Source organism: Papaver somniferum, chromosome 10, assembly GCF_003573695.1.
Source record: "Papaver somniferum cultivar HN1 chromosome 10, ASM357369v1, whole genome shotgun sequence".
In the NCBI taxonomy this organism is placed as follows: Eukaryota; Viridiplantae; Streptophyta; class Magnoliopsida; order Ranunculales; family Papaveraceae; genus Papaver; species Papaver somniferum.
Window position 1 is genome coordinate 2577427 of NC_039367.1, and position 17118 is coordinate 2594544.

General features: G+C 35.8%; 1 protein-coding gene across 6 annotated transcripts; it reads left to right on the forward strand.

The window, feature by feature from the left end:
• Nucleotides 1–9777: 9777 nt before the first annotated feature.
• On the forward strand, nt 9778–16348 carry LOC113317239. 6 transcript variants are annotated; one of them, XM_026565379.1, is made up of 6 exons: nt 9778–9945; nt 11758–12956; nt 13572–13683; nt 13983–14077; nt 15103–15265; nt 15387–16348. In XM_026565379.1, the coding sequence occupies exons 2-6, from the start codon at nt 12765–12767 to the stop codon at nt 15482–15484; spliced, it is 660 nt and encodes a 219-aa protein (XP_026421164.1). In that variant the 5' UTR covers nt 9778–9945; nt 11758–12764; the 3' UTR covers nt 15485–16348. The 6 variants fall into 6 exon arrangements, 2 of the variants coding, with proteins under 2 accessions (XP_026421164.1, XP_026421163.1); XR_003343356.1 differs by adding an exon at nt 14693–14969 and having other exon boundaries at nt 9778–12956; nt 13976–14077; nt 15103–15613; XM_026565378.1 differs by having other exon boundaries at nt 9778–12956.
• Nucleotides 16349–17118: the final 770 nt, after the last annotated feature.

Below are 17118 nucleotides of genomic sequence, written 5' to 3' on the forward strand. Positions count from 1 at the left end.
ACTATCAAAACTATTTGTCAAAGCTTATGTTATCTTTTAATTTTTGATACAAAAAAAAAATTACAATAGCACGTCATTTCTATCCTCTCATAACCTGATTAACCAAGAACTGAAATAAGAGGAAGCCTATGCAAGAAAAACTAATCATGTTAGCAAAAAGTCTATAGAACCTCTTCCAAAACATTAGACAACTCTTTGCTATAATCTCTTCAAATCCACGCATAAGAGAAACTAATCATGTCATCAAGATACATGTATGTTGAAGCGACAATGTCGTCTAGGTGAACGTATATTAGCGGGACAGCATAAGTTAACAATGAGCAAACCACAAGAAATCTCCATTTCATCACTATCTTCTAATACAATTATATGTAGCAGGAAAGAATCCAACATCACTATACACTATGTTCTGGATCATCATGAACTTACTAGAGTAAGTGGTGGACATTGAATTCAAACCACACCGGTGACAGCGCTGGTTGTTTCTCCCATAACTCTTAATAGATTTACTTGGTATTTGGCCCTTCTATTATTTTGAATGTTTTTTGCTCTATTTCATCGCATTTCTTCGAATTTGGATAGTTTGAGTACTTTACTTCCTAGCTCTGTTGTAGATATTTGACTCTTCTTGGGATGATACCCCTAACATATACAAATAAAAGAATACAAGAGTTATAAAAATTAATATGCAAGAATTATAGATAAAACCAATATGGATTTGACACCAAAATTAAGTAAATTATACACTTATCAAATATCACGAGGTTATATGAGAAAAAGGATAAATTCCTCGTGGGTTCGGTTAGTTCAAAAACTAGTAATTCCAGTTGAACAAGGGTAAAAGTCTTATAAACCCTTTAAACTAATGTTAAACAAACATGTGTCTAATAAAAAAAAATTACGACAATACTATTCCTTTAAAATAATATAGGAAATAATAGTTCAAGGTAACTAATTAGTTTCTTTTTATCTTATTAAACTAATTCATTCTACTTCTTCTCTTTTTATTTTGTGTGTACGTGTTGTTATTATTAGCTTTTGATAAATTATATGTTCCTCCAAGTGTAAAAAGAAAGCAATCACTAGGATACCAAAATACGGAAAAAAATAAAAAAAAAAATAAAAATGATGAGTTAGTAAAAAAAAATGTTGGAATAAATATTTGATGAATATACCAAGTAGATATACAGTTGAAAATTTAAAGGATAATAGTGTGGGGTGTAAATGTCACGAATGAAGATGACGTAGAAGAACCAAAATACTGATGTTTTTGATCCAAAAAATTGAAATTACAATTTATCCAAAGGGGAATTTTACACCTTTATGAAATCTATTATGTTTTTTGAGTCCATGTTTTGGTTTTATAGCTCTTATAATCACGATCTAATAAAATAAAAATTGTTTAGTCTAGTTACGGTGTTAAGAAAATGGCTTAGTGAGCCTTATAGATGGCATCATCTCGACGATTAACTTCCGGGAACCAATTTCTCAGGGTCGGGTCGAGCCTGTCAAAGAGTTAGCTCTGGTGGAAACCACTTGATTCCCTTAGCTGATCTCACCCACAACTAAGAGTTACTACGACCCAAAGTCGAAGACTTAAATAAACAAATCTGTACCACACAAAAAGGTCTACAGAATAGATAAATCTATCTCCCACAGAAATACCTACAAGTTTTATTCCGTATTTTGATAAATCAAGGTGAACCATACTTATATTCCCGAAGAACAACTAAGTATTATCAATCACCTCAGAATCACCTCACGCGACGAAAGAATATATTGTGGAATCACAAACGATGAGACGAAGATGTTTGTGACTACTTTTCTATCTTTCCTATCGGAGATATAAATCTCAAGATAATCGTTACGATTGTACTCAAAACGATAGAATCAGCAAGATAATATCACACAACTACGAGAAAGTAGTATCGGTCTGGATTCACAATCCCAATAAGTCTTTAAGTCGTTAACCTGGTTTTTAAGAAGAAAGGTTAAAGGAGAATCGACTCTAACTAATACAACTAGTGTCACACATGAGGTGTGGGGATTAGGTTTCCCACTTGCTAGAGTTCTTCCTCATATAGTATTTCAAATCAGGGTTTGCAATCAATGTTAGCTTGGTAACAAAGCAATCAATATTCATCGTTAGATGAAAACCTGATTTGATTCAAGCTAATATATTTCAACCGTTGGATAGAAAACTTAGCTTGTTACACACAATTGAAATGTACTATTTTGGGTTTATGTAACCATACCCAAACATGAACATTTGTTGGTTCTAACATAATTAACCAAATGGTTAGCCATATGAGCACTTTCATATCAACCATGTTCTTCTTCACCATAACTAGTTCAAATGACTCAATTGAACTAATTAGAGAGTTGTTCAATTTCAAGGAAATCTTATGTAACTACACAAGACACAACCGAAGCAAAAACGATTTGATTCGCTCGAATCGGTTCATGAACTGTACAGCCAAGGTTTGCATTTTGCATTCCTTAGTTAATATAAATAAGTTCACAAACAATCGTCTTTAGATATAACCAGCTTAAGTTCGCAGACTTAGTTCGCGGACTTAAGTTCCCAGAAGGAGTTCTCAAACTCCAGCAGATTTTCTCGGGTCGAGAAACTTCCGCCAGTTCGCGGACTGAGTTCGCGGACTGAGTTCACAGCTCTTGTTTCAGTTCTCATGATCAACAAAGTTCACAAACTTCGGTTCAAGGAAAAAGGAATTGTACATGTGTGTGTTGCCACACAATGCTTATATCCATATTGGTTATATGATCTAAACTCTAATTTCAATCATTGAAACATTCTTAGAGGACATTTCGTTAAAGTAAGCAATTTTCAAAGTGATTGAATGTGTCATGACTTTCATCACTAGGTAAAGACGAACTTGGCCAAAGAAAAAGCTTACCAACACATATTTCGAGAAATAGATAGGCGAGTTAAAACTCGGATCGAAATAGCAAATGTGTATAATTAAAGTATATATAGCAAAACGAATTTTGTCTCAAAATAGGAGATAGAGTAGATAGACTTTTGAGTGATATATAAGTTCAAGTCTTCATATACCTTTTAGTCGATGAAGATCCACCAGTTCCTTGAGTAGTCATTTGTCTTGTATGATGATTTCCATGGAGTTCTTGAGCTCAACTACACTTTCTATCCTAGACAGAGAATTAGCTATAATAGACTAGAAATCAAGAATTATATTTTTGATCACTAATATTGACAAACATGCTTGAGATAGCAACGCATGCGAGTTCGACCGAGCAATCTTCTAACAGTAGAAAATATAGAGATCATCATGGAAAATGATGAACAAAGGGATAAATGTCGATGGCTCAACACAATTGGGAAATTGATGGTTTGAAGTATGAGAATGGAATATAAAATAAGAAAATTAAAAGTTTAAAAATAAACTGTTTAGATTTGGAGGTTCAGGGGGACTTACTTAAGATGAGCTTCAAAATAAAATTGTGATTATAGAGAAGGAAACAGGTGATAGAGAGAAGAGCCAACAAAAGAGGTGAGAGGATTACTTGTTTGGAAAAATAATGCGTTCACCTCAATAGAGAGGTTGAGTATTTGAAGTTAGGGAAGAAAAACGATACTGGTGAAATTGAGGATTTGTGAATGAAGTATATGGAATTGGAGATTGAACGAACCGCCTCGTTGAATCATGAGATTGAACCAGGGAAAATATTTGAGGATTATAAACACAACTCTCAAGGTTTTTCTAAATTTACATATAATTGGTAGTTGAACTTCTAAATTTATATTCGATGGTCGGATTCAGTAGCATGAGCGGTATCTAATAGCCTATTACAACTAAATATGAACATCCTAAAATATAGCTGCTCAATCTCTTGAGCATCAGCCAAAATGCAGTCGGTGACCCTCTCGTGGCACGATATAAATGCAGTCGCTGAACTTCTTATGCTTCATTTGTGCGACGACCTTAGTGTAGGCGCTGAATTTCTCGTGCGTCAATTAATATTCAACCGCTGAACCTGTTGTGAAATGACTAATATGCAGTCGCTGAACCTCTTATGCTTCAAAGAAAATATAATCGTTGCACCTTTTGTGCTACGACCTTAGTGTAGTCACTGAACCTCTCGTGCTTCAACTAATATTTAGCCGCTGAACCTGTTGCGCCATGACTAATATGCAGCCGCTCAACCTCTTATGCTTCAACAAAAATTTGATCGTTGATGATTATACCAAAACATCTCTGGCGACAGCAGTGTCGCTGCGAACCTCTAGTCACATGCTTTCTTGCGACACCAATGTGACTACATAATTTTAGTTGTCGGAGGGCTGTAGCGTTTAAAAATGACCTCTTGCGGTTGTATTGTGTTGGTCGCTAAAGACCAGTTTTCTTGTAGTGTCTGCAGAGATGGAATGGAAGGAAACAAAATATAATTGGAGGAGAACCTGCAGGTAATAACCAATGGTTTTGATCATGAGCATCAATATTACAGGACTAAATGCATTGGAATAGAAGAGAATTCAAGGGGTTAATATAAGAAGGGGTTTTTATGTACGAAAAGGAGACTACTGCTCGTGAAATAATTTTCCACTTGGAGGAGGCAATTAAGAATATTGAAGTTAACAAAAGAGAGACATTTTTTCATCTCAATACGGAGACCATGAAATTGGAGTATGGGAACATAAGAGCAGAAGCCGATAAGATTGATAGTTTGAATTAATTTGTGGATCAATTGAAAATTGCCCACGCAAATGATTATATCACTTGGGGATATTTCAAACATCATAAGAGAGAAATATGAACTTACTTAAATTTATACTCAGGGAAGGTTGGCGAACTCAGTTTGCAAACCATAAATATCTGAGTTACAGAATTACAAGAAGGTTGGCGAACCAGTTCCAAAACCACAACTTCAGCTGAACAATTCACGAACTCGGTTGGCGAAACATTGTGAATTGATTATATATGTTGGATTAATTGGTTATTAGTTGGCAAATCCGGTTCACGAACCATGGTCAACTGAGCTCGGTAGTATAGTAGGGTTGGAGTGCCCGGTTCACGAAACGTAGCACCCTGAATCGTGAATGATGTAGTTTTTACAGTGATAAGAAAAGTGGTCCATTTAAGACTTATGAAAGTTGATTTTAGGTAACTTCTAGTCATAACACAAAGAAAAATCAATTAAGATTATTTTCAAGATTGTAGAGAAACAGATACAAAGGATTCCACCATTAACCAATTTTAGTGTTTCAATCTAAATAATAATTATGCAACTCAAAACATTCAATTTGATTATAATATTGCCTAACTATACAAGTATATTTTCAAAAGAATAATTGTTAGTCGCAAGAATGGGACATCAAAAACCCTAGACTAAGTATGCACCATCAAGAGAGAACACAACTATTTAATCAAAATCATAAAATAATTGCAATAATTAAATTAAACAGAAATTACCACATAATTATTGGAAAAATGTCTTCCTATGTCGCCTCAGCTAAGGGGTTTAGATCCTCATATTATTCAATTGCTCAAAATTTGTGTTCATAGATCAAAAAAAATGTACAATGAGGTGAAATAATATAAAAGAAAGAAGTTGCAATGTTTTTTAGGTCTTGCAGATGATAGATGTTACAAACTGTAGTTCCAAAAGGTTATCTCTCAGTCGCTAGAGGTCTATGGCAAGTAATCATGAAAGTAACTGATTTTGCGACAGTTCTATTGTTCTTCTTCACTAGAATAATATGTCTCTTTCCCGCAACTTGATTCTACGGCTTTGTTACTACTCTAAACCTCTCCCAAAACTCTCGATAACCTTCTATGACTCCTCCCAACTTTCTATATACGCAGCATGTTGATTAAATCTCCAAGAAAACTCCAAATATACCTCCCTTTTCTTTCTTACCAAGCCACGGAATTTCTTCCTTATTTTATCACTTTTACGCGTCTGTTGGTTGTAAAAATCATTCTCTGATAGAAACAAATATTGTATATGATATTTATTCAATTCTTCCACGTACTTACCATAAACCATACAAAAAATATCCCGAAATATTCCTCCTCCTCTGTTTTATTCAATGCGAGAATTTATCCCCATTTCTTCGAATCTGGTAAACATACGTACATATCGCATGTTTAACTGAAAAAGGGTTATACAATACTCAACAGAGAAATCCGTCCAAAACTCTCCCATTACCAAATCGTATCCCGTGATAAATTTTCTCTGTTTTGCTCCAACACGATCATCTGGCCAATTTCATCCCAATCAAACACCCAAAACAACATTGCATATCCATAACATGCCCAATCCATGAAAATCAATGATTGAATCTCATTAAATCTGCTCCAAAATTCGAACCCTAAATATATCCGTGAAGAATGCATTTTCTCGCCAATTCTAAAAATTCAAAAATAGAAGATGTATGGTTGCCCCTTATCTTGCTGCTGGGTGTCGATAATAATTTGGGTACCCCTTATCCACTGTTGTGTCCCTTTAGTAATGACATGATGTGTGCAAATAGTAATTTTTTGGGTGTAAATAGTAATTTTCCTATGTGTCTTTATCAACTCCTTTGAGTGCCTGAACACATTTCTGGAGTTCCTTTAGTAATTTTCTTCGGGGGGAGGGGGTTCAAATGTCACTTTTCAAGCTAATTTCTCCGCAAAGATTATTTCTCTAAAAACACCTACAAAGACATAAAATCCATAATAAGTACAAAACTGAGAACTAACAATATATATAATTGAGATCAAAATAGACACATAAATGTGTTTACCAGTGAACAAGCCCTACGGTTGGCAAAACCGTTGTACCAAGTGTCCCGATAATGTTTAGAAGATGCTCAAAGACTTATCTTTCTTTATAATAAGAGACCCCAAAATGCCACATGTCGTCCCCATAATCATTCTTGATTTTGGTGAAGCTACGTCAGCATTAACTTTCCACGTAATCGCATTCTTATTGGCTGCACCAACGGATATTACCATAAGACACAATCCAGTTGGCAATTCGAAGAGGTAATACCATAAAGACAAAATCTAATTGATTAGTCTAAAGGGAACAACATAATCCAACTGGCAACTCTAAAAGGTTACTACCATAAGATACAACTTAATTGAGTCTTTTCCCAGATAAACTCAAATGACTTGAGTTTTATCAAAGAGAATTAAGGGCTATTTAAGCATTTTACGTCCTTTGGATCATATATCTGTCTGCAATCTAAAAATGTGATTCACTAAAATATATAAGATGTCTTGATTCAAACCAGAGACACTTCAATTCATAAAAGTAGGCAGGATTCCATGACACAACCATGGGTCTTTTCAATAAGAGGTAGATTAATCGCCTAGCTTCGTATATCTACACCAGAATACACCATTATCTATAAATAAATTCACCTCATTAGATTTTCAACCATATATCAACAGTTTTCTTTACAACAAGTGGTATGGTATCTTACTATGATTAGATTGTGATGTCCGACTGTTTACATACAATAATGAATACGATTGTAATCGGGAGGAACAATTTCGATGAGAATTAAATAAAAAAATCGCTCAATATGCAAATACGGATAGTATGGTTTCAAAGTTACGAAGAATTATGATGATCATCATTTGAAAAAATTGTTGTTGAACAAATTTCTACAGATCTTTGAGAATAAGATTACCTCCTTTGTATTACTTCCGTTTAATGAGAAAACACATCCGTTTGTTAAGTATACCTTCACTTTAGTTAGTGTGAGCAAATACTCCTTGTTAATTTAATATGTTTAGCATTGGTAGAATTCTCGTAAACACTTCTAAGAATTCATTGATCACTTAAACACTTATATATGTGCACTATAATTAATTTCTTAGGTGTTTAAATGAACATCAAATAGCTTTTAGTTCTTTGGCTAACTTGGCAAACCTAACAATCATTGTGTGACCGAACCTACGTTTATAGTTTTCTGTTGTAATTTTAAGACCTAATTTTTTAGCTTGATTATCAACTCTGGTCTTTGAATACTATAAATAGGGCATTTATGTCAATTGGGGAAATCAATCCTTGACAATTTGTGTCCTTGTTGATTTTAGAGTCACCTCTATTGACCTTTTAGGTTTACGACTAAAAACATTTCGTTTGGAGATTCGTGAAGCCAGTTCTGACTATCTTTACCTTGATAATTCATGAAAATTGATCTTGCTTTTATATTATTGAGGATTTCGTAATCTCTTTCAGGCAAGATAAATAGTAATCACAAAGTTCTCTTCACCTCAGACTTTGTGATTCCTCAAGATAGATATCTAAAGACTGATCTTAGTTGATCTTTCGATGATTGTTCTAGAGAGGTGGTTAAGAATCTAGGCTGGTCTTCGAGAGTCGTAAATTTCTAGATTTGTGAGGTTTGGTAGCTTGTCGATTGCAAACATATTTCCGCACCTTGATCTTTGATCTAAACGAAAATCAAATAGGCTTATTTGTTAAAGGAAGATTGGTATCAAAAGTTTTTACTTCGGATGAAGCAACTCTTAGGATGTAAAGGACGTCATCTAAGAGAATCAAGTGCGTAGAACCTTGCGAGGTTCAAGAGACGTAAGGAGTGCGACTGTAACATGAATCGCTTGAAGGGTAGATTCAGTCTCAACTACTTCCAGTATGAAGTCTGATAGTAGGCTAGTGTCTGTAACGACTTAATACAGTGTGGTATTCATTTTGGACGAGGTCCTGGGGTTTTTATGCTATTGTGGTTTCCTCGTTAAAAATTTTTTCGTGTCTTATGGTTTTCCTTTTTCGTATTATATTGTTTATAATTGGATTTACACATGGTTTATATGTATTCAATCTAAGTATATACGTCCGCTTAATTGTAATCAGTTACGAGACTAGTTTCTTATAGAATTTGTATCTTGAAAGATAGATAACAAATTTAATCATTTGGTAGCATTCCGATTGAATTATTTGGACACGACTAGATTGATCTTGGATATTGATTTTTGAGATCGTCCAAGTACTTTGCTTTATAATCAGGTTCACGAACCTTGTTTCTATATACATAATGATTTAGTAGAGGTTGAGATATTAACTCTACGTACATATTGTCAAAGATCATTAAGTTGGTCTACTTGCAATTTTATTAAGTTTTGTCCATACAGGTTGTCGGACGAAAAAGTTGGATGTGTTTGGTATCCCGGCGTTTTTAATATAGGTTGATTTCCTTAAAAATGATGAAACTATGTTCGAAGTTGATTTTGTAGAGAAGAAAATATGTGAAGAATCTGGAGAGGAAAGTTTGTTTTTCACCTCTTCTTTTTGAGTATCAGAAACCGAAACTTATAAGAGTGTTGGGTGCAGTTTTGTACACAACCTTTTATGTTTTGTTTCCAGGTGAGGTAACGTGTGACAGTATAGTATGTGAAGCTTTTTCAGTTGGGAGATAGACTCGATTTGTGGCTGGTGGAGGTGGAAAAGGATTTATTGGGTGAGGCGGAGGCTGTGACAGGAAAATTAGAGGAATAAAAAAGAATTTCATAAAATCTTAACAACAAATACGTTGATATGCAAATTCTTTCGAAAAAAAAGTTTGGGTACTTTTAACAAGGAATACTCTTGTGCCTTTAACAATTTTGGGTGCCTTAATCTAAACAGTGAGATTAATCTTTACTCTTGGTACATCATACCCATCCACGCATGATACCCACGTGACATTTGGAGACAGTCAAGGGCGCGTTTGCCTGAACGAAAACAAAAACAAAGCTCAGTTTTCCCTTCCTTCACTATACTAGTACTCTTCTTTCTTCGGTGATTAAGCAAACCAAGAACATGCTTGGAAAACCCTAAGGAGTGAGCTCGTCTGGGACATGATTACATCGAATTAAAGAGAAGTGATGTTGCTGTTGGCTTTGTGGGTTGTGGTTGGATTCGATTTTGATCGAGTTTGGGGAGGAGTTTCCTGCCAGCAAACAGGTAAAGAGAGGAGCTATGAATTTTTCTTACAAAATCGAGTTTTTGGTTGTGATTGATTTTATATTTTACCCATTGTTGATGTCCAGTTTCACAATTTTATACAAATGTGACTGCATATACCTTGTCAGATATACAGACCTGATACTCTAAATGTGTTAGGTGGCTTGTTAGTTCTTCTTGCCAATACCGGCACTGGACTTAAAATCAATTGTGTATTCAACCGAAACCTTTTTACAGATTTTATAATGTTCTTCATAGTTATAACTATTGGTAATACATTTGATCGGAAGAAAAATGATTTTCATTTGTGGGAATTTGGGTTGTTATTTTGACCATTAAGTGGTGGTTTTGTATGTCTGTAGCCCTGTACACAGTCTGTGTCTCCATTAATAAGTTTCAGTGTACTATAAGCTACAGTTGCGTGTGGAAACTTATTTTAGCAGAAAATGCCAATGTATTTACTGGATACCTAATCGTAGTGCTTCGAATATGGTTAGACAATTATGGTGGTTAATTTATTTTTAACCTTTTAAACTTAAGGCATCAGCTCTCTTTAGGTTTGATATTCTTATTTCAAATATTTTTAGTAGAAGTACTGTATACCTAAACTACTATGTATAATCAATTGCTGTGTGGACTTGGGCTGCGTACTGTGTGCTAAATTGTGTATCGATGTCGATTAATCTAGTTCATTTTCTGTGTACTTATATGTAGTGCTTGTTTACTATGGTTTTTGCCACCATCCCTTTTGGATTTATATTCAAGTAATACCAAGGTCATATCTCTCTTTTAGACACGGACTAAACTAGTGTTATTATGTGTACTGTATGAGCGGTGATGGTGTTTCCATGAGTTAGCTAATTTATGAACACCGTTTGGTTATTTAGAGATGGTGGGATTGAGATGATCATCTACGGTTTCAAAGTAAATAATGACCTCAACTAAGTGTTAGTCTGTATCTCGTTTCAAGTCAGATACTCTATGAATGATCGACACACATATATTTTCTTTTCTTAGGGTAGCTTTAGAGTTCAGATGAAATGTTCTTTTGGACAGAGATGAGTAAATAAATTGGTATTGTTAAGTCAAGTACTAGATTATGAATTTGGACGTCATTATTGGTATTTGTTGATTGATAGTGCTTGTATGAAAGTGAGCCAACTCGTCATTAGTGGGAAGGACTGCTAGACTTACAGCATACAGTCCATTGCACTGGTGTTAAACATTCAGTATTAGCATGCTGCTGTGGTACCTCATCTCCATAAACTCTCTGTTTATGGAAATTTTAGTCGACTTCTTTTAAATGTTTTAATAACAAAATGTCTACGATTGTTGTTATTCATTTGCTTTGCGGGTATCCACTATTAAGAACTGGTGAAAATTTTCTTGGGCCTTGTCGTAGCGACGACTAGTGATTTAATATTCCTTGTTTCCATTTGATTGTTGTAATTTGTCGACACTTGAAGCCTGTGATTTTGCTTTCCTGCTTGATCTACTATATCTGGATTTGTACCTTCGAGATCTTAATTCTCATTTATTTTCATGTCTGCTAGTCTTGGAAACCTTATGCACTGACTTAGCACCTTGGTTCCATAAATTGCACTTGAACAACAAATAAAATTGATTGACGTAGACATGGCTATCTTTTTAGTTAGGGCAATATTTTGAAAGAAATGATGGATATCTTTATTCTAGTGCAAAGAAGTAGTGATAGTAATGGTTTTAAGCAGGGTGGTTCACTGGTAGGTATTTTATTTGCTTACAAATAGTTTTTGGCCTCATTTTTGAGAACAATTGTATCTGTTTCTGTAGCTGGTAGATAACTCTAGTTGGTTGGATCGGTATACTTTCTTTCTTGGTAGTAAGTAACACTACAAATGGATAGCAGCTATGGGTTAGACTTCTGGGGCTACGGTAAGACAGAATTGCACATGGCCATAATCTGTCCAGTTCAGTGATAAGATATAATGGCATGAGACTTGATTTTGCTCAAGCTAATTAGGTGCTGCGATATCATCTTTATAATACTGTTAGTGACGTGGCAAGTTGGGGTAGTTGGTGCGAATCTTTCGATGCAATTCATACTACCCACTGTTAGAGATAGTTGCTACTATTAAAGGTAGTTCATACTATCTAAATGAATTATGGTCGTGCTTGATCCCTTCAGCTTACGGAGGAGGGTATGTAGGCAGCCGCTTTGTGGTCCAGCACCACTGCTCAAGGTTGTTCATATCGCCGGACAACAGTTGGTTACTGCTTGGCAGTTCATACCATTTAGTTGGAGATTATTGCAACCTGGGAAGTTTATATAATGTTGGTAAGAGGTAGTTGCAGTATCGGCTGTTCATATTACCTAGTTAGGAGATGATTGCAACTAGATGGTTACTGCTTGGCAGTTCATACCATCTAGTTGGAGATGAATCAGATGATTGCAACCTGGGAAGTTTATATAATGTTGGTAAGAGGTAGTTGCAGTATTGGCTGTTCATATTACCTAGTTAGGAGATGATTGCTAATTTCCAATATATATCATCAGATAACTGTGCAGCAATTCATAAGACAAGAGATGATTATTACCTTTCAAGGTAATTCATATCAACTGTCGTGGGCTCGCAGCGTAAGTTAAGGATGGCCACTGCGGGGAAATTCATACCATCTACTAGGCCATAATTGGCGTCCCCACCACAGGTGGATCAACCGTTGGGGACGGCAAGATTGTCAGGCCTTAACTGGCAACCCACCACATCGATGGCTACCCGGAAGACCGTTTTGAAAACGGTGGCCGGACACTGGGATTAATAATCCCTCATCCGTTTGATATGGCGTGTGTTGTCTGGTCGGCTAGCACTCCACCACCTCGGCGTGTGTTTTCTGGCGTTTGTGTATTTATTCTGGTGTACATGCTCAGGAATAAGTTAGCAGCAGATCAATGTGTTGATGATTCTGATAAGACTGCATTCTTACTGTGGAATGTGAAGCAAGAACTGGAAAGGCACGGTTCTTTTATCGAAGTAAGTACTACGAGAATTCTCTTTTCTTGTTATGATCTGTTCATTATGTTGAAGTAGGATTTCATAAAAGTATATGGTGAATTCCAAATTTTTTTCACTTGCAAAGTTACTAGGTTAGGCTAACTGATATGAGTTGCTTCTGATATTGTATCATATACTTCATATCAGAATCAGAAAGGCCTAGGAACAATCTTTTTTTTCGTATGAAATTCTGTGGTAATTTCTGTCGGACATGATTTTGATGTTATATTGCAGTGGATAATCCGGCTTTAGGTCCTAGAAAGAAATTTTGCCACACTTCTTCATTTGCATCAGATCAGTATGATTTAGGTCTGTTTGTTAAGAAGTTTCATGTGGGTAGTTTCTTATTTTCTTGTGTTGCACCTGATGCATAATGATTGTTTAGTTCCATAACATTACTAGAGACAACTAGGAACAGTCACATTCTTGTTGCAACGATCTTGAGTTATTTCAGTTAATTTAGAAAAAGGACGCTTAAGAATGCTTAGAACTGAAGATGCCATATCTAAATATACTGTTAGTTCTTGAAGCTGATCTAGAAGCCATATTTTCTTCTCTTCTTATTCTCACTGTTTATTACTACTTCACATACAGGAATCATCAAAAGAAGTCAGCATGTCGACATCAAAAGAAGCTGACGAAATGTCAGAATCTGAGATTACTGTTTCAGAGCAATTATGGATAAACTGTACGCACTGTACTTTAGGTATTCACCTCTGTTTGTTCACATGGCTTCTGGAGATTTAGATGATAAAGAATTTTAATCAAAACATTGCTAATTATGCACTTCTTCTGAATTAAGTTTCAACCTTTTCTTGTTTTTTTGATTTTCTGGAGATTTAGATGATGAAGAAGTTTAATCAAAACATTGCTAATTATGCACTTCTTCTGAATTAAGTTTCAACCTTTTCTTGATTTTTTCATTTTGATTTTTGTTTTCTGGCGCTTTTGTATTGATATCGATGTGTATTTTTCTGGTGTACGTACTCGGGTATAAGTTAGCAGCAGATCAATGTGTTGATGATTCTGACAAGGCTGCATTCTTGCTGTGGAGTGATAATGTGAAGCAAGGACTGCAAAGGCACAACTCTTTCATCAAAGTAAGCTTGTGATATTTATCATTTAGCTCCATATCAGAAAGCCTCATGACAGAACAGTATTTTTTTCTTATGAAATTCTTTGGCCATTTGTGTAGGATATGATGTTATAGTGCAGTAGATAATCCGGTTTTTCTGTTGCCACACTTCTCATTTGCATTGTATCTGTATGATTAAGGTCTGTTTATTGAAAAGATTCATGTGGGAAATGTGTTATTTCCTTGAGTTTCACCTGATGCTTAATATCTAGTTCCATGACGTAACCAGAAACAATTAGGAACAATCACATTCTTGTCGCAACAATCTTGTATTTATTTCGGTTAACTTAGAAAAAGGACGCTTAACAATGCTTAGAACTAAAGGTGCCAACCGTAGATGCAGATCGAGTGCCGCCACATTTTTGCCTTTAGAGTCATAATAAAAGTTGTATAGTAAGGAAAATAACAACAAGAAATGTGAGTTCTAGATGTAGATCAAATGCAGCTGTTTTTTTTAACCGACTAACACAAGTGTATACACATTTGATTACAAGTGTGCAGTGTATGATTCATGTGCAGTGTAGACACATCTGATTATAAATGTACTAGTTAGCATGATCAAGAAATCCTCCTTGTGCAGAATCTGGGTTTAGACCCTACAAAATAGGCCACTCTTCACCCTTGCAACAATGAAATATGCAGAGTACTTGTTAGAAACCGCTTCTGGTAATATACAAGTTCATGAAAATCCAATGCAGCAGTAAAAATTCCTGCTTATACTCTTGGTGCTATGGCGCCAAGCCTGAGACTCTATGCCTTTCTTAGTAAGGCGGTGCGGAAACTTGTTAGTCCTTGTTTATGGTAGTTCTCACCCATGCAGCAAGTGGATCAAAGAATACTCTTATGAAAGTTTCAAGGTGTGTTGATCATTAGTCACTGATATTTTTCGTTGATACACTTTTCTAACACTTCTCAAGACTTTAAGAATGGTTGATACTTTTTTTTTGCATACGGAGCTTATGAAGCTTTTTTTACATTTTGCTTGATAAGCTATGCAACTCTTTGGCCTGGGAAGAGATTGAAGTCGTAGAAAGGCTTTGTCGTCAAGCTATGGGACTTGGACTTCTTTATCTGTACAGATTACTTGGAAATTCAGGATTTTGCTATGTTGTGGCGAAGTTATCACTTCAGAAGGTCTCGGTCATGAGATTAGGTTCCAGTTTTTGCTCCTTTCTGGTCTAAAACTCTATTTCTGAAGTGTTTTTGCATGGACATACTTCTTTTGTTAATAGATTTATATTTTTTACTTGGTGGTTTGGACATGTTGAAAATAGATGGGAATGTGTTCGGGTACTTAGTAGCCAGGAGCGGGAACGGGGACAAGAGCGGGAACGGGGACGGGAGCGCGATTCGTAAAATTTTCAAAAAATGAAATTCGCGGAACATTTTGGGAACGTAAATTACAATTTTCTAGAAATCTTAGTTATATTACTAATTTTCAAATTTTGTAACCATGAAATAAGACATAAACCTTAAATATTTAGAAAATATTTATTATGTGCGAGAATATATCTCATTCATCGACTTGTGTTTGTTACGCGCACTCTGAACTCCAACTTGTGCTTGTGTTTTCTGTTCTTGTAAACTTGGAGGTACAGGTGGAGGTGGAGGTGTTGGTGTGGGGGAGGATGGAGGGATAAGAGCACGTGTTGGTGTTGTCAAGTAATTCGCTTCATCATCAGCTGCTGCGTCTCGTTCCCTTGCCTCGATTACTTCAACAGCTTCTTCAATGTTGTCAAGTAATTCGCTTCATCATCAGCTGCTGCGTCTCGTTCCCTTGCCTCATAATCTGTTCTTTTCCTTGTAAGAAGACGTTGATTATGGTGAACATACACAAGTTTTTCAGCCCTATCAGCTTCCAATTTGTTTCTCTTTACACTGTGGATGTAGCTGTGCACCAACAAATTTCTGCGCAAGAAGAGTTAACACTTTGTGACAACACTCTCATAGCTAAGTTGTAAAGCTCTGGTGCTCCTCCGCCGTATAAACCCCACCATTGTTTTGCACTCATCTTTGCATTGTTTTGCACTCATCTTTGCTCTATCCACTATAGCTTGTGGGCGAGTGAAGCAACCTCCATTACTTACAAAATCACTAATTTGATGTCGTATAACCGCAGCTTCTTCCGGCATTGGAAACATCTTATCTATAACATCTAGATACCCATCATGAACTTCTTGGTCGAAGTTAGGCTTCTTCCTACTAACGCCACCGGAAGATGGTTTCATTAGCCATGCATTCGTATAATACTTAGGGACAAGCAAATAAGCTAAACAGTGCAATGGAATGTTCGTTTTACTCCATCTCTGGACCACGATTTGCTGAATAATATCCCGAATTACTATATCATCTGCAAGTGTGTCTTGTAAACTTCCCAGCATCATATCCATTTGCTCATACGCTTCTCCTATAACGACCTTATCGGAATCTGAAAACCTAAGCATTATGTATATCGGCTTTGTTATTCGCAACACCTTCTCCGCATTACTCCAAAAATTCCCATCCATGAAAATTGAGGTGATTTTTGCATGTTCTACTGAAGTTGCAGGTTTCTTAAACTCTTTCCATTCTTCTGATAATACCATGGAAATCAAAGAAGCTCTTACCTCAACAATCCGGGACAACACGACAAAATGATATCCAAACCGTGTCTTCTTTTATTTGAGAACCTCCAAAGGAGAAAACTTCTTAAATAAAGCAAGACATTGGGAATGATTTCTCACGAACTTCACAATATCCTTGCCTTTTGTATATGTTTCTTTCACAAATGAAATGGCTGATTCCTTGGATTTTGCTATGTCCTTCATTAATAAATTTAGCGTGTGCCCTAAACAACCCGACCAAAAAATATGGGGATACTTTTGTTCAATGAGTTCTCTAGCCAGTTTGCAATTTGCCGCGTTGTCTGTGAGGACTTGTACGACATTCCAAGAACCAATCTCTTCGATTGCTTTCAATAGTATCGTAGAAATGTTCTCACCAGTTTTCTCTATTCCTGAGACGTCG